This window comes from Pungitius pungitius, chromosome 21 (genome assembly GCF_949316345.1).
Source record: "Pungitius pungitius chromosome 21, fPunPun2.1, whole genome shotgun sequence".
In the NCBI taxonomy this organism is placed as follows: domain Eukaryota; kingdom Metazoa; phylum Chordata; class Actinopteri; order Perciformes; family Gasterosteidae; genus Pungitius; species Pungitius pungitius.
Genome location: NC_084920.1, coordinates 14,747,309 through 14,770,902, shown reverse-complemented (window position 1 = coordinate 14,770,902; position 23,594 = coordinate 14,747,309). Strand labels below are relative to the sequence as shown.

Genomic DNA, 23,594 nt, shown 5'->3' with positions numbered 1-23,594 from the left:
AGCCAAAGAATTTGCGTTTCCATTTAACACCTTCCGACCTGCACAAAGGTCTTTGTACCTGGGCCACAATTCATTTTTTGTTGTTGTTGTTTTTTTGTTACTGGTTTCCTGAGCCGTACCCATTCATGCTTTTCAAAGGCATGCAAATGGAGGCGAGGAGGGGAGGGGGGGGGGGCGTCGCCGTGACGCTGGCACCCGAGTTCACCTTCATTAGGCCTTCCGTTGCTGCCAAAGGGATTACTGTAACATCAGTTACAGTCCCAAGCCTCATCTTGGGACACATGACACGCAGAGACACAGATTACGCGCCAATAGACATTTGGCAAGCATCTATGGAGACGGTGGGAGAGGGTCCCGCCCAGGTGACACGTTGCATTGAATAAAGGATCGTTCCTTGTATGGTGACGGATGGGGTTCTTTGGAAAGGACAGGTTCAGAACACACAAAAGTCAAAAGTACTCACAGCTCTCTGAATGGAAGTCAGGAACAAACTGCTCATCGCTGTCAGGAACCTGAGCTGAAATTACAGAGGCAAAAAAGAGCAACCGTAAATTAAACATTATTATTATGCTTCGGACAAAATCCGACCTTTTTCCGTCTCTTCTTTCCTCCCTCATTCGGTCCTATTTTATTTTTTCTCTCTCTTGAAATGTGAGTCATCGCTGGCCTTCATTCAGGCCGGGTTTTTCTGCAGCATGCCAGCGCTTTGCTCATCAAATGCATCAATAGAAAGAACACGGAGCTCCGGGATGACACTGCGTTGACCTGCCGGCCTGGTTTCCTTTCATTTATGATGATGAACTTGATGTCGATGGTCCCGGGTGGGGGTGAATAAACACAAAGGATGCCATGGAAATGAAATAAACTAAATATTTTAAACATACACGTTTATATTCCACAATCCCAATGTCCCCTTTGACCGTTTTATTACACAATGTAAATGTTTTTTTTTTTTTTTTGCCAGTTGATATGCAACCATGAAGTAATACGTGCTATTCAGGACAACAACACAAACTGGTTTCTTTCCATCGTAGAAATCCCAGACGGACTAAACCGGCTGAGCGAGTGAGGACGGAGCAGCTATTTAGATTCACCTCGTCCCAAAGGGTCGGGGACTCTCGGGCTGGATTTCATCCCTTTGCTCGGCATCGCTGTTACAGTAAAAAATCAAAAAGAAAATTCAAGGAGAGCAGACTAAAATCCAGACAAAGTCTAGCGCAGCTTTTTCCAAAGCGACTTACAGCAAAAGTGCATTTCAAACCATAAGGTTACAAACTGAGGAGAACAAGAAAGTGAAATTTCATCAAATAAACTATGCCGTACAGCCATTAGAAGTACAAAGTGCTACCATTCCTTTAGTGTTTCTAAAGTTTGAAGGTGTGAAGGCTCTCTGCGGTCCTGATGCCACCATTTGGGAGCCAGGACGGCCAAAGGGGGTCGCAACCTCCCCCGTGAAGGAACACCTTCAGTGGAGGTCCTTCACCGTATCGGTTTGCGCCGGAGACGGAATCTGCAGCCGGCTCGCGACAATTTGTGAAAATCTACCAGTCGATTTCTCCATCAGGCGTGTGTGTGTGTGCGGGGTTTCAGCTTGAAAGGGACACTCCTCATAATGAATCTCATGGAGGATCTAATTAGAAGAAAAGCAGTGGGTGACGCCAAGCCAGGTGCAGCAGAGCTAGACAGACGCTATTGTACTGGCTTCTCTTCTCTTTTTTTTAAAATTTTTTTTTAAGGAATCCAAACCCCATTCATGAACGTCCTTTAGCGCTTTAGTCACACAAAACAGCTCAAATCGTTGCACTGCCAACACCCTGCTCAGGGGTGAGGAGGTCAAATTCACCCGCTCAGGCATGGGCGGGATGGCATTTTTCGGTTCTCCTCACTCCGACTGAATGAGCCAACCAGAAGAGACGTTGAGTAAAACCAGGGCTAGCAACCTTTTTTTTTTTGTTAAATCCGGCAGCTCTCCAGCTCACAGCTTTCTCTAAAGCGTTTTCCACTGCTCTGGCCTCACACTTACGTCACAGCACGAGCCGACTGGTATGGGAAAAGTTGATGGAGATCATTAAAATATCGTGAACTCAGTGATGAGATACCAAAACAAAGTGGCACCATGTGGCGGGTCCAAGGCATTGGAACCGGACAGAGAGCCTTAAGCTGTGTAAATGTGTGCGTTTGTACGGCTTTGTACCGCGGGATATGTAAATGTGATCTCAAGGTCAAGGACCTGAATGCGACCCGGCGGTTAACACCTCAGCCTCTTCTCTCTCTCACCTCACCTCACCCGACACTGATGGTTTACACACAGTGTTCCAAAGAGCGAGAGAGAGAGAGAGAGCGAGAGAGCAACAGGACCAAAAGAGGAAATTCAAATCCACTTTCTTTTCGTCACACTTCCTGTTCACAGGAAACCGGATGATGGCGTCTTGGAGCATGTTCAGATAAATTCAATCGATTTCTTATACAACGCCGCATCCTGTGGCTTACTGCACCATAATGATATTACCCACCCTTTTAACTTGTTCAGCCCCTCGAGGGGAGGGGGGGGGGGGGGGGGGGGGGGGGGAAGAAGCAGGAGGCCAATGATAAGTTCTGCAGAGCCAAAACAATCAATCACACGCGCTGGTTCCAACGTGTCCACAGCGGAACACGCTGGACCTCGTAAAGAGGCCGGAGGAGAAGAAGCAGTCGGGGGGGGGGGGACGATGGGCCCCCAGACGTCGCGGTGACCCCCGGCAGCGTACGAGCGCCTGCACGGGCATCCGCTTGGTTTCCAGGAGGACCTCGTCGGGGGCTTTGAGACGCAAGTCAGCACAAGAAGGAAAGTGTGTTTATACGAGAGAGGGAGGGAGGGGGGGGGACGCATGTTCTCCCCGATGCTTCCAGGCACCTTGAATGACGTTTTTTTGTTCTCTCTCTCTCTCAGTGGGAGATCCTGGGAGGAGCTAAAGCTTGCCTCCCGTCATATAAACCTAAAAGGCCAGAATGAGACAAGACGTGACAGGCTCCTCCTGAACTGCTGCCATTCAGGACTTCAAGCGCTCCGTCTCTCGCTCGTTTCCGCTCTGGCTAAAAAAAAAAAAAGAAAGAAGAAAAAGAAAACTCCCTCTAGCTACTCGGCTTTTACAGTGTTGGTGGATCCTTCACAACTGCAATCAGTCACGATAAGGCCTTTAATTAATGCAACAGGAAAGGAGAGGTCTCGGCCGGGGAAGCTGAAAACAAGCCAGTACTTAAATGGCTTAAATGAAGCTTTGATAAAGTTACACTTCCACCTTTCTAGACTGCTTTCTTCCCCCCCCCCCCCCCCTCTGTGACTCAATAAGAAGCTAGAAAAAAAAAAGGTCACCAAAATAGAAAGATACTTTCTCTCTTCTTTTTTTTTTAACAGTAGTATCTATAATCATATGAATAACTTTGGGTTTAATTTAATTTAAATAATTGGGATTTCTGCATTCACCTACAAAGTAAGAGGTATAAAACAAACACTTACAATACAACAGAAAGCCCCCTCCTCTTTTGTTTAAACTAACCTCTGTCACTAAAAACTGATCACAAGATCACTCTGTGATGCAGAGATGCTTCTAAAAAAAAAAAAACACCTTTAGATTCTCTCTATTTTTTCCCCCCAGTTTTGAGAACCACAAACTAAACTTGCCACACCTCCACTGTTAGCGAGGTGGTGGCATGAACCCAAGGGGCCGATATCTCGGCCATCCTGAGGGACTACACACCACTGTGAGGTAGGTGAGAGGACGTGACCCGTTAAAAGAGGGTGGCCCTCCACAGTGAAACCTGCCAATACAAATAAGGCCCAACTTTGAAGTGTCACCCATTGTTGCAGTTTTATGGCTCTGGTCTTTGTCTGCGTGTTAAGTGAACTTGCCGTTTTTTTTTTTTTTTTTACATTGCATGAGAAAAGGGGAAAAGACCACATTGTTTCACATAAACGGTAAAAAGAAATAAGAAATCAGCTGCACTGATGGTCGACACTGGGACTAAACGCTTTGAAGTGACAGAAATTCTGCTTTAACCATAAAAATAGAGCACCGGACCAAATATTGTATGGTTTGTGACGCATGTTCTTATTGCGTCCCTTAGTTTCATCATTTAACGTACTGGATTCTTTGAGTTTAAGTTTGACCTTTGTCTTGCTTCCGTTAAAATCCACTCGCTCTGTCAAAGCACTTTTTAAAAGATCAAATAGACAACTGCAAGAGGCTTCAACTCTCCCTGTCAAACGTGTATAAAAAAGGCCTTTTGGACCTGGTTTCCGAGTCACAGCTTAAAGTCAAAACCGCCTTGGTACAAACATCATTAGGCAACAAAGTGACATTGAGCAGCTGAAAGCAGGTTTCATCACGTTTAAATGGGTCACAAGAATTGACTACAAATGAGATGCATTTCTTTCTTTTTTTACACCTCCACAGTAAAACTGACACAAACTACGTTCACCCCTCGTGTTGCAGTTCTGAAGTTCTACTTGCGCAACAAAAACAGGCCCAGTGACTCACGCCGTGTTGTTATCCCCCCCCCCCCCCCTCTTAACATACAATTACTCTATTAGCGCTCACATCATCATTGCACTTAGTAAGTCTACGAACTGACAATTGTCTCTGGCTGGGCCTCATTTCATCGCTATGTGCTTTTGAGTGACACCAGCCAAATAGTTTGTTTGCTTGCTTTGGCCACTGGCAGGCACGCACGCCACATGGCCAAAATAGGATATGCTCAACGCTAATAGTGTCCCGTCCGTCTTCTCTCTTGTCCTTTTTTTTTCCCCTTTTCTTTTTTAAAGTGTTGTATGGTTTATGGGCACGTTTGTTGCATCGTGCAGTCTGGGACGGTTGGTCTTTTTGCACCAAAGTTCAATGAAAGCATTTCTTGTTTTGTTTTTTTTGTGGTAATGTTATGTCCCGGGTGTCTCCCAATCTTTCCTGACAGACGCATCATAAAACCTCCGGACTGTCATAAATGGGAGAATCATCACACAGAAAAGCACGGTTTGAGAAGAAAAAGCAGCCTGCGGGCAAACCTCACCTTCTGTGAGCCATGTCTCCTGGAGCTGGCTTAAATCCTGGAAGAGGTCTGTACAGAAAGATCAAAAAAGAAAAGAAAAAAAAGAGTGAATAATGAGCTCTACAGATTATAAAGCCACCAGTTACAACTAAGGGTGGCGATGCCTGTCATATGATGTCAACATGCGTCATGTGGAGAGAGAGATGTGGACTACTTTACCTTCAGATTCCTGAGGGGGTAACTCTGTGTCCATGTATTTCCTTTTGGCTGCCATCAACAGTCTGTTTAGGGGCCCATGTCCATGCGATTTCTGCGAAACGCACACATGTTAGCGGAGGAGTGAGACTCCCAAAGGGGCGCATCAGTGTCACAATGACGCGACTAAAAGTGGCACAACAACAGAAAGGAAGTCATTAATAATAATAATAATAATAGTGGTTCGTGATGATCTACGAGGTTGAGCTTATACTTCAGCTACAAAAAGGTGAACATGAAGCTCCTCGGAAAGCGACACATGTCTCAGTCGTGGAAGCGATCGGGGGGGGGGGGGGAAGAGAGACCAAGAAAGTGACCATTTGGCACGCTTTGACGCGCTCTTCAGCCAGAATGATCTCACGTAAGAAACCCGCGGACTAACATCACCAAACGCTGCTGCCCTCGCTAAGCCCGAGTTTGTGGCGAAATATTCTTTCTGTGTGTTATTTTTAAGCGGGTTTTTTTTTGTACACAGCTGCTTCAACCAAAAACTCGTGCAGACGCGAGGACGGAGCGCGAGAGATAAAGCCCGGTAGCGTGCGCGTTGTTAACGTAAACAGAAAAGACCCGGTCCATACGTACATTTGCTAAAGTGTAAGGCACTTGCTGGTCCAAATATCCATCCATCTTATAATCCATCCGTTAACCGTTTGCGGTCATTTGGGCTGAGTTGAGTGAGATCCACGCAGCCCTGCAGGGAGAGAGAGAGAGAGAGAGAGCGCTGCTTGTGAATGGAGCTGCGTGGAGGCTGCATGCATAATGAGCTCCATTCACAAAAAAAAAAAAAAAAAAATGCCGAGGGGAAGTGATGGCGAGTGATTGCCCAGCGGGCTGCAGCCCTCTTTTTTTGTGTACGTGTGTGTGTGTGTGTGTGTGTGCGCGACGGACAGCACGTCACCTTACGTGAAGGTAAAGTTAATTTTTACAGCTCAAGCAGCGCTTTCTCCACAATTTAAAAACAAATAATTAGTAGCCTTTTTTTTTTTTTTCAAAGCAAGTTTTGTCCGGTCTATTTGTGTCGTAAGTGCTCTAAAGAAAATTAAAAAAAAACATGTCCACGGCGTACATGCGTTCTAAGTGTTATTTAGGAGCCTGTTTTCTCGGGCTTTTTGCCACGTCTGCCCAGATTGCCACGGCTCCAGTGTCTGAAGCTGTGACGGGAAACAGATGTAGCGGGTGTGCGCGTGTGCGCGTGTGTGTGTGTGTGTGTGCGTGTTTTAGTGGAATCAAAGCAAGAAATCAAAACTATTTCGAACGAATATAACTTACAACAGCGAGTGGAGTGCGTTTAAACACCTTTCATGTCGAGGCGAGGTGGCTCGTGCGCGCCAGCTGCGCGTCATTTCGCAATCAGACACGATTTGGGGGATAATGGGGGCCGACTTTGCTCGCCAGACGAGCCTCGTGATTGGTGCGTTTCCTCTTTCAGGGGCTCGGATTCCTTGTCTTTTGTCCGGTTGAACACACTACTGACTTATGAATGAAGCCCCGTTCCCCCAGCGCGAGCCAATCAGAAGACTCCGCCAGTCGGGGTCCTAGCAACCGTGGGCGGAGCTTGCGCCGCGGCAGCCAATCGTCTGCCGGCGGTCTGCGGGGCTTTTTGTACTGGATTTTCCAGTTGTTTTTCATTCACAAAAAGAGAGAGGGAAAGTTAGAAAGAAAAAAAAAACATAAAACTTCCCATTCATAAAAACCTGTCCGTGCACGAAAGCCCTGACATGTTTTTTTCCTTCTTTCTCTCCCGGCAACAAACTCAAACTACTTGACTTTGTTTGCTTCATTTCATGTTTTTTACCCTTCCACCTCTGGCAAGAAAAGATCAGAGCCAGCCGAGAAGAAGTGGCACCACCTCTGCTGGAGCCGCGTGCATTAAAATGAGCATAAAAACCGGACGTAGATCAGTTCAGGGACCTTTCGTTCTCACATTCTTGTGGTTTGAAGTGTACGCCTCATAAAGACCACAGGATTTAAAGCTCTCCTCTGGAAGCTTGGTAAACAGTATGGTGAGAAAGCTTTGCTGCTCATTGAAACTAAACTGCCAAACTGGAGCCACAAAAGCTGTTTGAAGAAATAAAAAAATAAAAAAGAAGATAGATTTTTCAGTCGGGAGATGGGAAATAAAGTTCTGGCGGCATTCGGGTTTGAGAGTTCAGGGGTGAACGAGGTTCAGAAACGAACAGACAACGAGCAGTTCAAGAGCATTCCTCTTCCTCCCCCCTCTCCCCTGGCGATATCTATCCAATGTCCCTAACAGGTGGTACTGCACATGCTATTTCCTGCTTCATGATATTTAGATGCACCTTTAGATGAGCACAAAGGGCTTTAAATGTTACATAAGCTGTGCTACGTACAGCCTGAGGCCCCACGAGGCCCAAAGAAGACGGGTAGCAGGTAATGAATGTTAGCAGACATTAAGCTAAACCATGCTAACATCATTGCTTACAGATCGGACCATTGTTTTTAAGTTGGATCAATTTACCTCTCCAAACCTCCGAAAATCCTTTAAATTAATGTCTACAACATGATTTTTCCCCAAATTGCAGCATGATTCAGCATTATTGTGTGGGTAGTTAGCCCATTTCTGCACATGTGAGAAAAAAAACCAAACACGTGACATCAAAGCATGTGAGCGTTTCGCACTCGAAATTCCCCATTTTCTTCTAAGAACGCCTTCTCCTTCTTTGTTCCGTCATGTCACCATTTGAATTTTACTTATCAGGTGTAAGAGACAAATCCAAGTGAATGAAATACATTTCTATAAAAAAAAAACCTTGCTTGGTTTTCGCTCATTTACTCTAAAAGCAAGATGCGTCGTGTGTGGAAAGCACACGAGTGTCAGAAACACCATGTGATGAATTCCCCATTGATACAGTCTCAGGATCTACAGCGTCTCCGGATCCTTCAGGGTGAATTGAAATAGCAAAGAACACAGTCGGTTGCCATCGATCACCTCTGTGTATTCTGCTTACAACACACACACACACACACACGCTGTGCTGAAATGCATTGTGAAATACTCACCTACCCCTGAGTCTAATATAGCTTTGTCAGCAGAGAGATAAGTACTGACAGAGACAGAGGGGAGACATTTTGACTTCAGAGTGGTGCTGTGGAGTGGACTCAAAGTGCTTATTGATCAAAGCTGGCTGTGCTTGATGGATGGCTGAAATGTTATTATAGCCTCAGCTGTTCTAGTTATCCAGAGGGGGGGAGGGGGAGACGTGTCGAAACAAGTGGTGGTATATGGACGGACGGAGTGAGATGGGTTCAAGAGAGGCGCTTGAAAGGAAGAAGGAACGGAGAGAGCAAAGAAGACGAGGATGAGGAGGGACGGAGAAAGACACCGTCTTTGCAGGGGTGGGCTAGAGGTCAACAACAACTCTCCGGCTTTCCTGCTCTGCCCACCCCCCCGCTGCCCCTCCCTCAGCGCTCCGATAAGGCCGATGGTGATTGATAAGAAGTATAGAGATAATTGGTACAACAAGGACGTTACGTACTCAAAGCTCAATGCACTATTCAAAGGTATTTTGCAACTCAAATCATTTTTGTCTCCACGATTTATTTAGGGTTTTTATTCATGTTGACTTTAACACACGGTAGACCAAATCCTTGTTGAATTAAACACTTTTGATCATATCAAATTCTCTTCACATGTAGGGTGTCCAGTTAAATTTTGTGTGTGTGAAAATGTTTTAAGTCATGAATCAGAAATTAAAACATACATTGAATAGATGTTAACCCCAATAAAACATTTTCTAATCATTTAGTTGTCTAACTGTGACTTTGTATTAGTATAAGTGAGTATGAGAGAATGTTTTCTCATATAGTCTAAATATTCACAGGATCATTTCTTATCCCAATTGTTCCTAGCAGCATTAATTCATATTTTAAAGGCTCGATATTTGGCATTCAGAGCATTGAAATGTGTGTCTCTGTGGTTAGAAGATCTTCTCTTTTCTTTTGTTGACATAGCCGGCTCATTCTCTCCTCTTTTCAGCCCCTTTGCTGTAGTTTGCACTGTTAGCGCCGTTAGCGCTGTTAGCAATGTTAGCACTGTTAGCACTGTTAGCAGTGGGCCGCTGCCACGTTGAGAGCCGCGAGTCTCCCCAAAGTCCCGACACGTTAAAACAAAAGAGATAAAACAGGAACTCGGGTGTGGATGGGTGGGGGGGGTGGGGGCTGGGGGGAGTGGGGGGGCGGGGCCCTCATTGTGTGCGTTAGAACAAACAGGACTTACTCACAGGCTCAGGAGGCCGTCAGGGAACCCCGGGTTGTTTGGAGTGTGGATCGCGCTTCCGAGTATGACCGGCCTCTCTCACGTGCCACGCCAACTGAAAAATGATTCCTAGTGCAAACACCCATCGTGTGAAACGCAGGGCAGCCTGTGCGCGCCCGTGTGTGCACGTGTGTGTGTGTGTGTGTGTGTGTGTTCTTCTCATGGCCTTGATAGTTGCTCGCGTGTTCTCCGGGTTTGTCCACAGAAACCAAACATAATCCGTGCAAGTTTCCTGATTCATCTCACATCCTCGCTATGCCACGTTGCCAAATCTTGACCCCCCCCCCCCCCCCCCGCCCCTCCTTTTAGGCCTGCTCTGTGTCCTGCTTGTGCGAAAGCACCAGATTTACATCCAGGAGAATTATTCCAAACAATACACAACGGAAGGTAACTCCAGACCAAACAGAACCAGCCACGTTTGTCGCATGGCTTTTTTTCCTCTTCCTCTTAAAAAGGTCACACTGGATTTTTTTAACCTTCCTGGAAGGTCTTACTAAATTACTGTATATCAGGTCGCTCTTCCAACACAAATCAGTACTATAGTTTGTATATAAGACGTAGTCAGTCCTATTGACACACATCGGTCTTGAGCCTTAGGCTTTTTTCCTGTGGCCATGTTTTTTTTATACAACCAGTGAACAGGAGTGACCTTATTTGGACTAATATGTGTAAACGCTGTTTCTGATAGAAACCTGTCCATCACAGGGGAAGCCCCGCCCTAAAGCACACCCTGCCTGTGGAGCAGATGATCTAAATGATCATCTTGCTCTATTGAAAAAGACTTTGAAACTAGATTGAGACCATAAACTCAAACCAATGTGTGACGTCTCTGCGGTTAAGGCCCAAACCACAGCATCGGCTCCACGTTTCATAACTGGAGGTCGGTGCCTCGGTTTTGAAAATGGGGAGTTTTAAACACCCAAAAGTCTCAAAAGTGAGTCATGTTGTCTTTACCTGTCTTTCTGTTGGAGCTTAGATGTTACAGGATAAGGATGTCCTCCTCCTGACGTTGCAGGGTTTGGACCCTCACATCACCCCCACCCCCCCTGGAAGTGATGCTCAGTCAGACAGACTCCGATGTGGCTGCTCCACGCGACCGATGAGTGTGTGTTTGTGCGAGAACATTCAAGAGAATCTTTATTTGTGGGTTTATGATAAAAGTGCGTCGCGTTTTAATGCCTACGCTCCCATGCGCACCCCCCCACCCCCCCCCCACCTCCTGCTGCACATGTGTGCTGTAAACCTCCACCCCGCCCGTGTCCTCCATTCCCCCGGGACGCGGCGCCGTTGCTGGGCTGCCTGCTTGTGTATAGCCATAGTCAGGAAATGTCACTGTTGGCATCTGATGGAGGGGTGTGGGGGGGGGGGGGGGGGGGGGGCAGCGCGCCAACCCGAGCGTGCCTCCTTAGCCACCTGCGGCCCAGCCTCCTCCAAGCAGACACTGGCTCGCTTGTTTGTTTTTTTCCCATCCCAACGTCTGCCTGTCTGGCCCGCTCCGGGCCCGGGGAAAGATCAATCAGGTGAGCACAATAGTATTTATAAGGGTGGGTTTTTTTTGGGGGGGGGGGGGGGGGACCCCCAAAGAGAAGTGTAGCTGCCATGCAGCTGCACCGCTCCAGCTGAGCTGCTAGACGCGCAGCACAAAGCTGAGTCTGAGAGAAATATCAGAACGCAGGCGCATGCTCGACATGGTTCAGTTTCATTCTTTATTCTTTAACTTTTTCTCTCTAACGGATGACAAGTGACTTGTTATTTTTTTACAGTGTTGCTGACTGATGTGTTTTTTAAGGAGCTCAATGGCTCGGAGGTAGAAACATATGGATGTGGTAATTAATAAGATAATTTCAATTTCAGTTTTCCTTCCTAAAATGGGATGTAATGGCAATGATACGAATGTACTTCTAAAGTAGTAGATTACACCAAGGAACTTGCCCAGTTGATTACTTACATAAATATGAGGCCGGATCTCGTTAAATACCTGCTACTTAGCATTTAAAATCTGGTACCGTCAAAGGTTTTTAAGAGTTTTAGATGCCTCTTTGTATCACTTTATGAATAAGAAAATACCGTCATGAGCTGGAGAAATTAGAAGAAATCTACACAACTACATTGAGAAAGCAGTAAAATAAAGTTTAGATTCCAAGAGTCAGGAAGGGAAAGAGTTGACGTTGGAGTTGACGCATGCAAATACGCCCTCATTCACTCTCAGCCCAGCCAGAGGCACATGGTGGAGACCAGTGAGTGTTGTGGGAGACATTGTTTTGTTCTAAGAGCAGGATGACTTTGGAGGAGACACAGAGGAGCCTTGTTGATGCTCCATGCCCACATAACGCTGGTTCTGTGCAAACCCTCCTATTGTTGCCCCCCCCCCCCCCCCCCAGCCCGCCTCTTCACCCACATTTCCATTTATATCCCGTTTTCCACTTCATTTGCATGTTAATTTGTGGTTTGGGGAGGGAGGGGGGGGGGATGAAAAAAAAAATCCCATGTTATGTCATTCATAGTGATGCAGCTGGTTTATGTGTCCAGGCAAAAGGGGAAAAAAGCAGCTTCGTCAAAACCGCCTCTGTGGCGTCAAAGGATCTGTAGATGCTGGGACTGTTTGGCATGTTGACCATTGAAAGACGTCTCTTATGAATTCAACATAAAGGGACATAGTTTAGCAATCCCGTATTCTCAGTATTTTCACAAGACATTTCCAATTTAGTTGTATGTAAGGAGTCTCAATCCTCGTAAACTCTGTGGCGTAAACAAAGCCCTCCGGATCCTTCCATCGAGTCAACACACGCGGGGGTCAGGAGGCCCGCAGCCAGTGGGCGGGTGTGTTTGATTTTGGGTTTCGTCCGGTACCAGGAGACACGATAACACGAGGTCACTGACCCCAGACGTCCGACCATGGGTGTCGCAGAATTGAATAGGACGTGAAGGTCACAGATAAACTCTCCTTAAGGGCTTTATAAGGTCATCTCAAAGGAGCTTTTCTTCTTTTTTTGGTTTACGAAGAAATGTTTTTTTTTTTTTTTTTTTAAGTTTGTCATGGTTTTTCACATCATCAGATAAAAATCACCTACGTCATTTATCCTCTGGGAACCATAAATATCGGGTTCAAAGTTCCGCTGGAACCTTCCCGTTCAGTTTTTACTGTCCACCTTCTCCCTGACGTGGCGACCCGAGGCACCAGGAGTTCTGCACCACGGGGTTCATGACAAAAATGAGGCGGTCTAAGGGTTGTTGGCGTGAGGTGGATCTCTGTGACGTGCACCCAATGAATGGCATCCTTTGACAGACAGTCAGGGATTATTAGCACTAGGTTTATGGTAGTTTGCGTGTTCCTGACACCTCGGTATGAGGTGTGCACAGCTGAGGGTCACAGCAGCCTGGACGGAGGACCAAGCGACGAGCTTTGGCTTTGAGAACGAAGAAATAAACACCCCGAAGGGGGGCGGGGGGTTGGGGGGGTGGGAGGGGAAGTGTTCCGGTACCGGAGGGAGAGGCAGAACCAGGAATGTTGGATCACTGCTGCAGTAAAACTTCAAAGCTCTGCGGAAACAATACCACGGTGTCCACAGGGGGGCGCCAGAATCCACATGAATGAAAGCTCCTGGTGGTAGCTTTAATGAAAAGACGCATTTACGGTGTGGTCGAATGTTCCCCCGATCCTTTACATATACTTTAATCTACATCAATCATATTTTGTAAAGCCACCATGTTTGTGCTGTGAGAACCTCAAATCTCTAAAAGGTCCAAATCCAAAAGTCCTTTAAACGTGTTAACATTGGGGGGATTGGGGGTGTGTGTGTCCTACATTAATATAAACAACAAGTTCTGTGTGTTTACGACACATTTATACATTTACTTTGGAGTAGTGAAACGGTTCCTTGGAATGTGTTTCTAACTTGTAAAGTGTTTTCTAAAGAAAGACACCCGTGTATTTATCAACACAAGCCAACTGAGGCAAAGACACCTCACGTTATTTAACAGGAAACTCCGGTTTTATTAGGAATTGAACCCGACACCACTGACAGGAAACTGAGTGCGAGCGACGTCTTTTCCACGCTGTGTTTCCAGATTTCACCAATTGCTGATTGTATCCTAACCTTTTAATACATAACTGACCAACAACAGAAGAACCTAAATGATGCTGTGAAGGAGCTGCTCTGATGTCAGCGCTCTTCACACCAGGGGGATGAAGTCAGCGGCGTCTGAAAAGGGGTGAGATCGGTTTTCCCATTGACTGCGGAGTGGGGGGGGGGGGGGGTGTAAGGGACACCTCCTGTGGCAATCAGGGAGCTGTCTGCCTGCTCGCCTGTCTATCGACCTGTCTGTCTGCTTTTAATAGCATCAGCCCGTCTGAAAGTCTGGCTCTTCTTTCCTTTTATTCCTAATATTTGTGTCTGCACTCTGTGTTCAGTATAGAGACGCAATACAAACAAGATGTGTAAACATATATACTGGGACCTATTTTCATCCACGGAGAAAACCACATGTGAGAATCATGTGTTTTGAACAAAAAGAGTATTTCTCCTAGTCTCAATTTTTGTTCTTTCAAAATAAGGTAATTTCACATTATTACACATGACTTTATTTCTGAACGTCTTTGTTTTGGTTTCTTTGTGAAATGGTGACGTTGTTCTGACCGACATCCACAGCAAAGATCCCTTACTGGTCTCATTTCACATGTACAGTTAAGTTCCTTCGTTGCAAAGAACACACACACACACACACACACACAGGACACACGTATGTAAATGTAAGAGTCTCGTGTAGTGACTGACGTACTCCTGCTGGAGCAGAAAGGAGCGATGCACAGGCACCGTACACCTCAGAGAGCACCATGTCACAAACAACATGAAACACAACACGCACAACGGTCCCCTCAAACAAACAGGATCACACACACACATCTCTCCTTCACCCTTTTACCCATCTCAGCATGACATCAGCTCGTCCTGGGTTACTCGGCCTCCCGACTGTCCTGATGGCCCAGATAAGGCAGGAAAGTCACTGATTAGCTGGGAATCTCGTTACACAGGGAGCAACGGATCCCCCCCTCCTCCTCCTCCCCCTCCCCCTCCCCCCCCCCTCCTTCTCCATCACCGAGGCCTCGCATGAGCTGTTCTGAGGCCCGATGATGAGCAGATGAAGCGGAAACGCACAATAAAAGGATACAATAAATAAAGCATTCATTACAGATGATTGCATAGAACCAGCCTGGTTTGTGGTGAATCACTGGTTCACTGTTACATTTCTTTCATATATTTATGGCCCCAGAGGATGAATTTGAAAGACTTCGCACTTTTTGTTTCACCAGCAGGTCAAATTGATCAAGTATCCAGTTAAATAGTAACATTCTTTGCTGACGTATTCATATTACTTTCAGGATTAATCAGGTTAAACATTTTCATTTGTCGTTTACTTTGATTTATGACCAAATGTTTCAGCATGTGGACCAACATGGTAAAGATTCAAATGTTAGCATTAGAATTTAGCCCAAAGAATTAGCCGTTAAATGAACAACCTTTTATTCTATTCTCATCCATTTATTTTAATTTAATGTTTTTTTTTTAATATTTAAAACACAGGTCTGGCTTGTTGACCACAAAAAAAAGAAAGCTTTCTTTTAAATGAATGAACACTCCTTGACTTTAAATAAGATTCAAAGCGGGGCGTCCTTTCCTCCAACCTTTGGACCGCGAGGCCCGTCTGAGACGCGTTGTTGACCGAAGGCCCTCCATTGTTTCCCGGTTGTTGCGACACTTCCCCCCCGAAACGTCGCCAGGGCGTCGCCGCTCTGCTCCGGCTGCCGTTGGGCTCATTGTCTCAGGGTACGAGGTGGGGGGGGGGGCGAGCGTATGCCCCCAAGGAGCCCCCTTTAAGACTCAATCAGTGCCTTTTGTGGGGGTCCACTGACCCAGAAAATGGGTTTCTACGGCCAGAGGAAACGATACCCAGTGATCACCTCAGCGGTTAAACAGGGGTGGGGGGGTGGGGGGGGGGAGAATGCTCGCTGGATGAACCTTTTTACCTCAGCGTGCCTCACGAGACGTAACGTCTCGTCAGCTGATGTCATTAATTAACAACAGTTTCAAAACCGGTTTTCTTTCTTTGGCAGCTGAGCTGATCCGGACCTTCGGTTGTCAGTGTTGTGTTCGTGGCTTCGGCTGAAAGAGGTTCCCACGCATTCCTGTCACATGCGCATCAAACGGGAGGATTCTGTGCAGGTGTGTCGCGTGTCCCTCGTGGGAGATGTGGTTGAGATGCAGCGATGGGAGGGTGACTTCAAAAATGTATTCCAAAAAAAAAAAAAAAAAAAAGGTCCAGTTAAGATGTAGTTACAAACAGGGCCGGGTCTAGACAGGCATGTGTGAGGGGGCAGCCACAAATCTTGAGGGGGCATTGTAAAGTACTGTGGTCTCAAATGCCAGGCCCCCTCTTGCCCCTGCCTAGACCCGGCCCTGGTTACAAATATCACCACTTTACAGTAACACTACACACACATAGTCTCTGTTCCTTGGGGATTACGTCAATACCAAATGTTCAAATAAAGACCAGAGATAAGAAAAGTTGTGAAAGGATTGCAGTGGTTTGTGTTTTAGAGCGGAAACGTTCAGCTTTCTGGTCGTGTCATTTGGTGCCGGATCTTAAACTAGCGAAATCAATTCAATTAAATCAAAAGCAAATTTTCCTGTTTGTCCCCGTATCGGTTTGCAAGAGAGGAAATTTGAAGCTGTTCTCTCCATTTCCTACAAACCTCCTTCACGCGCTGGGTGGACTCTGGGAATCGTTTAGATGAACGTTTACTTTCCTGTATTCTCATTACTGTGTAACATTGTTCCATTTTATCCATCATTCCCCTGTTGAATGTTCCTCTTTCAAATCTCACGCTTTTTCATGTTTGTGGAGGTATAGTAAAAAAAAAATCTACAACTATTTTGCTGTTTCAAAAAGGCATAAAGTGGTATTTTTTTGAAAAGTTTGAAAAACATTAGAGGCGTCAGTGTCTGTAAGGTTGAAAAAAAACTATTGAATAGTACTATTACTATTGAATACTATTGAATACTTTCCAATTTGGTGTTGTCCTCGGGACGAATTGAGAAGCTGATCCAGCGCTTTTGTTTTTTTGGCCAAATCCAAGAGTCAGAATAAAGTGTGCTCTTTTCACAGAGCTAACCGCCGGATGCTGAGAGACTTGTGAGCGCGGTAAACATCAAACCTCCATCAGCACGCTGACGCTAGAAGGTCTAAGGAGGCTGGAGCAGACTCTTGTTAAGACACATATGATACATAATACATGCATTCCAGCTGGAGGGTAATGAACGTGCCACTCAAACATACAGAAGCCTGCTCCCTAATGAAAACACACACAATACCTTGCAGTTATCTATACAAATAAATGCTGAAATCCAGCTTACAGCAGCAACAAAAAAAAAAAGAAAAAATAACTTGCCTCTTCCCTGAAGCTATTAAATCCACATTATGACACAGAACACATCTGATACGGGTGGGTCGGATTCAGTGAAAACATTTTCCCTGCGATATTCGGTTACGTGCCGTTGCGCAATCACAAGTAGGTAGGTCACCCAGCCGCTTGTTATTTAAGATCTTTAGAGGAGCTGTTTGATCGGACTGGGAGTCTAGTTTCATGCGGCGATTGATTGTGTGAGAAAGATAGAAAGACTTGATTCAGAAAGCATTGAATGCAACTCAATAAAGTAGCCAAGAGTTTTACTTGACTTTATCTGTGATGTGGAATGTCATCTCCAATTTGTATTTTAGGGTTATAAAAAAGTCTCAGTTTAATACTGATGTCTCCATGTGTGAGACCATCAGAGAGAAGATTCTGCCTCTCTACTGCTCCGGGTAAGATCCTGATGAAACCAGATGGCACCATGCAGCACCTTCAGCTCAGACTCCACCAGGGCCTCCAGCAGAGACCAGTTCCCCGTGGACCAGACCCGGATCCTCCAGCAGAGACCAGTTCCCCGTGGACCAGACCCGGATCCGGCTTCACCGCAGCTTTGGACCTGCTGTAGCAGCTCCAGAGGGTGAAGGAGCACCGTCTCCGTCTCCTTCTCCTCCTCCACCAGCAGAGCTTCTCCTGAGCCGGGAGCCAACATGGACACCACGCTGCTGGAGACCCTTGAGGGACGGGAGGCAGCAGGAGAACGAGAACCAGGACCGAGAGGGGCCAACTATTAAGAAATAAGTGCATTTCAAAATGTCTTCAGTGCTCCTACCCAACCAAGTACAGAAGAGACCCCTCTGCAGTGTCTTAGTCACAGACGCCATCGTGAGGTCACTTCTGGTAGAGCAGCACACTTTAATTGATGCCAACGTTTGGAGCAAAGGTCGATCAATTGGACGCTCCTCTATTAATACATTTATAAGTTAAATGTAAAAATACAGGTTAAAGTTTTCAAAATTGTGCTTGTTGTGTTAACAGCTAAATTAGATTTAAGTATCCAAAACAAATAAATAATAGTTCCTGTCTAAAGCGACGAGGTGAAGTGTCTTCTAAGTAATTTAATGAATTAAAATTAACATGATGATAAATTAGAAACGCCTGTGTTTTGAAAAATATTGTTTCGAACTTTTCTGTCAGTCTCAGAATCCCAGTCACTTCACCCGTTTGTGTTGTGGAGCGGAGCGTCACTGACCACCAGCCGGCGCCAATCACCAGCTGTCTCCAAGGTGAGATTCAGCTCTGAACCCACCGAGTATCATGGGAAGCCCTAATGTTATAAAAAAAAAAAAAGATAACGATTCACTATCTCAGAAAACACTATTAAAGAACAAACGTGACCTAAAGGATGTGTAAAGTTGTGATTAGTTGCGATCAGTTCAGACGTGAAGTCGTAGTTTAAAGCAACACACGGACAAATACGGCCCTCAAACGTCAACAATCCAGCTATTAAAGCATTTTATAATAAATAATAAACACTAGAAAATATAATTCCTTGTTCGTCATCATGTCAAACCTGCAAAGGAGGCCCGTTAATAACCATCAGAACAGAGACACGTTAGTTATTCTGTTAAGTCGTTGCACCAGTGAGTATAAAACACGGTGGATTAGTGTTGACCTGTGATGTGTTACATCTATTATTCATCTGTTTTATTGAGGCCTTTGAAGGGAAATGCATTTCCTGGTAAATAGAGACATGACACGTTTATTTGAACAGGGCGGTTGATTAACGCGCTTTAATTTTTACCATTTCTGTTAAATTTAAATAATTTACATGTTAGTCTTTGTTTGCAGGACCTTTTGGGGTTTTGTTGTTCCCAAATTAATGCCATTCATTTCTTTGTGATTTTATGTTCATTTTTGATCAAATTAATAAAACTAAGTTGATAGTATTCTGGTTTTTGTATCCCTTGGAGAAGAGATCTTTAATATTAATGGGACAAACTTGCTGAATGAAGGCTGAATTAAATAAGTTCAAACACAAATCAACACAGAGAGACTTGAAAAAAGAGAAAAAGAGAATATTAAATAGCAGACCTACAATTAGATAAACAGAAGTATATTTTTCAGGTGCAAAAAGACCTTTTAAGTTTTGACTCCAGATGTTCATCACAGAGCAGCAGATTATAATCTATGAACCAAAAGTTGTGATCACAAAGATCACCAGCGTCATGTCATGCTTTCATCTATTCAAACGTGATGCCGTCACATCAGGACATTCGGCTGAGAGCAAAAAAAAAGTTACGTTATATTTCTCTTTTTTTTTTTTTTTTTAAAGAAACATCCTCGAGTGCATGAGTCCTGCTGGCAGTGCAGCTGCTGATGGAGTCGTCATGGCGACAGGTACCTGGTGCCTCACGGATCCGTCCTCCGCCTCCTTCGCCGCGTCCCGTATTTCAATCTTGCCCACTCGTTGGACCGCCGGGTGGAAATCCAGACACTCGGGTAATGATGTCACTTTTCCGAGCCCATCAAGACCAATCAGCGCGCAAGGCCCGGGACACGCGCGCACACACACACACACACACACACACACACACACACACACACACACGAGCACACGGAACCCACACTATAATTCAGAAATAGACTCGAATAAACAGAGAAATGCAATATCTTAAAAACCCATTTGGAGGGAGTCCCGAAACAAACCCTCGGCTTTATTGCGTCTGTCGGGTCCCTCAAACCGATTGGAGCCTTTTGTGCAGACGGATGAAACGTTGTGCAGGAGATGTGTGCGACACGCACAGAGGCCGTGGAGAGGAGAGGCAGGTGGTGATCGGTGGGCTTTCCTCCCCTCCCAAAGAATGCGGATTTACAAGCGCGTGCAGCCGTGCGGATGTGGAACCAAGGAGCAAGTGTTATGCTGTATCCCCCCGGGGCGCGAGTCCACCTCTCCTCGCGCCCCGCTGGCCTTTCCACACAACCCCCCCCCACCACACCTCCTCCTTTCCCTCCACCTTCTCCCCCAACCCCCTCCTGCTAGCTGCAGGAGCTGCAGCATCCCTGCTGGGCCCGGGCCTGTTTATCTCTTCCCGAAGCAGTCATGATTAATGAGGCCCCCCCGAACACATCCTCTCTTTCCTCGGACCTGGGGAGGGCCACAGCTGAGTAAACAGGCCCAGCCGCTGTTCCACCCCGCTGCCGCGAGGCGGGTCGGCGGGGGAACCCCCCCCCTCTGCAGGTATAGCGACTCACGAGATCCGTCAGGCCTTTGCCTGCATCACCACGAAGAAGAAGAAGAAGAAAAAAGGCGTCCATATATGTCATGACTTGTGTGTAAAAAAAGTCATCAGGGTGAAGGACGAAGCATCCTCACGTTCAAACGTCAAGAAACGCCCCCCCTCCCCTGCTACTCGCCGCTTCCCTAAACCTGTGTGGCACACACACACACACACACACACATACTTTGGCTCCTTGTGGTTCAGCAGTTCATGGGAGACTTTAAAAAACACTGCAGATTTATGACTCTCTAACATGTTCTTTAAAACGCATGCAGCGAGAAAGCATTCGGCAAAGAATAATAAAAAGCTCTTGTCGGGGGGGGGCGATGTACTGTGACGTGTGATGTAGTGAGTGTAAAACTTAAAACGAAGCTGTGCAGATGAAATCTGCTGCAATGGTTACATAAACACACTTTGACTCAAGTTCAGTGCAATTATAGATATACACTCACCGGCCACTTTATTAGGTACCCCATGCTAGTAACGGGTTGGACCCCCTTTTGCCTTCAGAACTGCCTCAATTCTTCGTGGCATAGATTCAACAAGGTGCTGGAAGCATTCTTCAGGGAGTTTGGTCCATATTGACATGATGGCATCACACAGTTGCCGCAGATTTGTCGGCTGCACATCCATGATGCGAATCTCCCGTTCCACCACATCCCAAAGATGCTCTATTGGATTGAGATCTGGTGATTGTGGAGGCCATTTGAGTACAGCGAACTCATTGTCATGTTCAAGCAACCAGTCTGAGATGATTCCAGCTTTATGACATGGCGCATTATCCTGCTGAAAGTAGCCATCAGAAGTTGGGTACATTGTGGTCATAAAGGGATGGACATGGTCAGCAACAATACTCAGGTAGGCTGTGGCATTGCAACGATGCTCAATTGGTACCAAGGGGCCCAAAGAGTGCCAAGAAAATATTCCCCACACCATGACACCACCACCACCAGCCTGAACCGTTGATACAAGGCAGGATGGATCCATGCTTTCATGTTGTAGACGCCAAATTCTGACCCTACCATCCGAATGTCGCAGCAGAAATCGAGACTCATCAGACCAGGCAACGTTTTTCCAATCTTCTATTGTCCAATTTTGATGAGCTTGTGCAAATTGTAGCCTCAGTTTCCTGTTCTTAGCTGAAAGGAGTGGCACCCGGTGTGGTCTTCTGCTGCTGTAGCCCATCTGCCTCAAAGTTCGACGTACTGTGCGTTCAGAGATGCTCTTATGCCCACCTTGGTTGTAAGGGGTGGTTATTTGAGTCACTGTTGCCCTTCTATCAGCTCGAACCAGTCTGGCCATTCTCCTCTGACCTCTGGCATCAACAAGGCATTTCCGCCCACAGAACTGCCGCTCACTGGATGTTTTTTCTTTTTCGGACCATTCTCTGTAAACCCTAGAGATGGTTGTGCGTGAAAATCCCAGTAGATTAGCAGTTTCTGAAATACTCAGACCAGCCCTTCTGGCACCAACAATCATGCCACGTTCAAAGTCACTCAAATCACCTTTCTTCCCCATACTGATGCTCGGTTTGAACTGCAGGAGATTGTCTTGACAATGTCTACATGCCTAAATGCACTGAGTTGCCGCCATGTGATTGGCTGCTTAGAAATTAAGTGTTAACGAGCAGTTGGACAGGTGTACCTAATAAAGTGGCCGGTGAGTGTATTTCCTATACAGATTTTTTGATTACAAGTAATAAGCACAAACCATAAAGAACATTCTCTTAAAAATGACTCTTAAAATCTCATAAACTGCATGAGGAGGGTTTATGTAAGCCATATGCATTTTTTTTGGGGGGGGGGGGGGGGGGGGGGAGGATTATTGTCTGCTAATTTAGCAAAGATATGCCAGATCTTTGCAAAGATATTTCTTTCCTGGGAGATTTATCCGTGGATTCCGGCGCCCTGACGGGACGGCTAATCGAAACCGATCCCCCGGACGACGCGGGAACTCGCTCTCGACCTGGAAAGCAACGTAATTGCCAGCAGCACATGGAATTTAGGAACAGCTTTATTTCAGCTGCTCCCAACAAAACCCAACCCAGGAGCCCCCGAAATACTTTCCGTTGTCTGGGAATACCGTCTGTCAGGAGAGGCCTGCGATGCAGGTGAGATCTTTTCTGTTTGCTGAGGCCCGGAGCCCGGTGCCAAAAGTTTGTTTCTCGCCTGTGTGTGTGTGTGTGTGTGTGTGTGTGTGTGTGTGTGTGCGCGGTGTCAAATGTTGTGTTTCAGAACGATTTAGACCGATTTAACAACTGTAACGCCTGCCATCGGCCGCCATTCCACAGGTGAAGTGACGCTTCGGGGGGGGGCATTTGTTGATGGGCATTTCCTCCTTTGGGTGTGTTTGTCTTTGAAAGTGTTGAACGCAACACCCTGCAACCCCCCCCCCCCCCACCCCACCCCCTCACATTGTGCAGACGGCTTCATTACACCTTTTGACGACGTAGTTTGTGCAGTTTTATTATTTCCACGGTGTATTTACTTAAATGTGAAGTGAGTGAGCAGATTTGAACTTTTTTTGTATACATATTTGTTTTTGTTCATAATTTATATGAGTTATGACAAACAAAAAAAGGGACATGCCACTCGAATGAGGCCCAAATGCCGTATGAGACCAGCCAATAAAGACAAAGACATCAAGCCTACATCTCCCAGAATGCAACTCAATAAACCACCTCTCGGCCCCATCCTTTAAACTACAGGTTCCAGTATAAAACCCCAAGGACATTTAATTAAGTTGTATTATATAAGTTGTTTTAGCGTTTTCTTCGGCTCAGTGGTACTTTTACCCTTTTAGTTAAAACTGTCCCCTTTAAAACATTAGATTTTTTAAATGGATCACAGTCATCAAACGGGACCGATAAAAGCGCTTTATATGCTCCGCCCCTTTGAAAGCCTCCCACGCGGCGATGAGAGCTAAACGTGTGCCCATCAATTCTGACTCTGTTTGGAGGATGTGAGTCCACTGGGTTGTGTGTGTGTGTGTGTAACAGATACAGATGTCTCCAGTATCAGGGACATCCTGGCGGTCCCCCACCCCACCCCCCCGTCTGTGCCCATGTCTCCCCATCTGTCTCTGGGCTCGGCTCGGGGAGGTGTGAGGTGAAGGATGGGGAGCCGGGCAGATGCGCAGCCATTAAGTGGTGACACGGGTCTGGGAACCTGTGGGAAGCCAGAGCCGTGGATTACAAAGCCAGGGGGGCCAAAAACGTTCAAACAGAAAGGACCCCTCGCTTTCATTTATTTATTTTATAGAAATATAAATTCAGAAGGCAGCTGATGTGTCACAAGAGTTAAATGTTTGCCTTGTCCATATTTGAGTTTTCCCATAACCCATCAAGCGCATGAAT

At 46.1% G+C, this 23,594-nt stretch overlaps 1 protein-coding gene across 1 annotated transcript in view; it reads right to left on the bottom strand.

The window, feature by feature from the left end:
- etv4 (ETS variant transcription factor 4) overlaps window positions 1-6,674 on the bottom strand; it is a 28,690-nt gene extending 22,016 nt beyond the window's left edge. Inside the window, exons 1-5 of the mRNA XM_037463772.2 lie at window positions 6,547-6,674; window positions 5,860-5,968; window positions 5,242-5,332; window positions 5,044-5,091; window positions 464-517 (exon numbers count right to left, since the gene is read on the bottom strand). Coding sequence (XP_037319669.2) covers window positions 464-517; window positions 5,044-5,091; window positions 5,242-5,332; window positions 5,860-5,916 — 250 coding nt within the window. The 5' untranslated portion in view covers window positions 5,917-5,968; window positions 6,547-6,674. The remainder of the gene's footprint in view (window positions 1-463; window positions 518-5,043; window positions 5,092-5,241; window positions 5,333-5,859; window positions 5,969-6,546) is intronic.
- Between the last annotated feature and the right edge of the window lie 16,920 nt (window positions 6,675-23,594).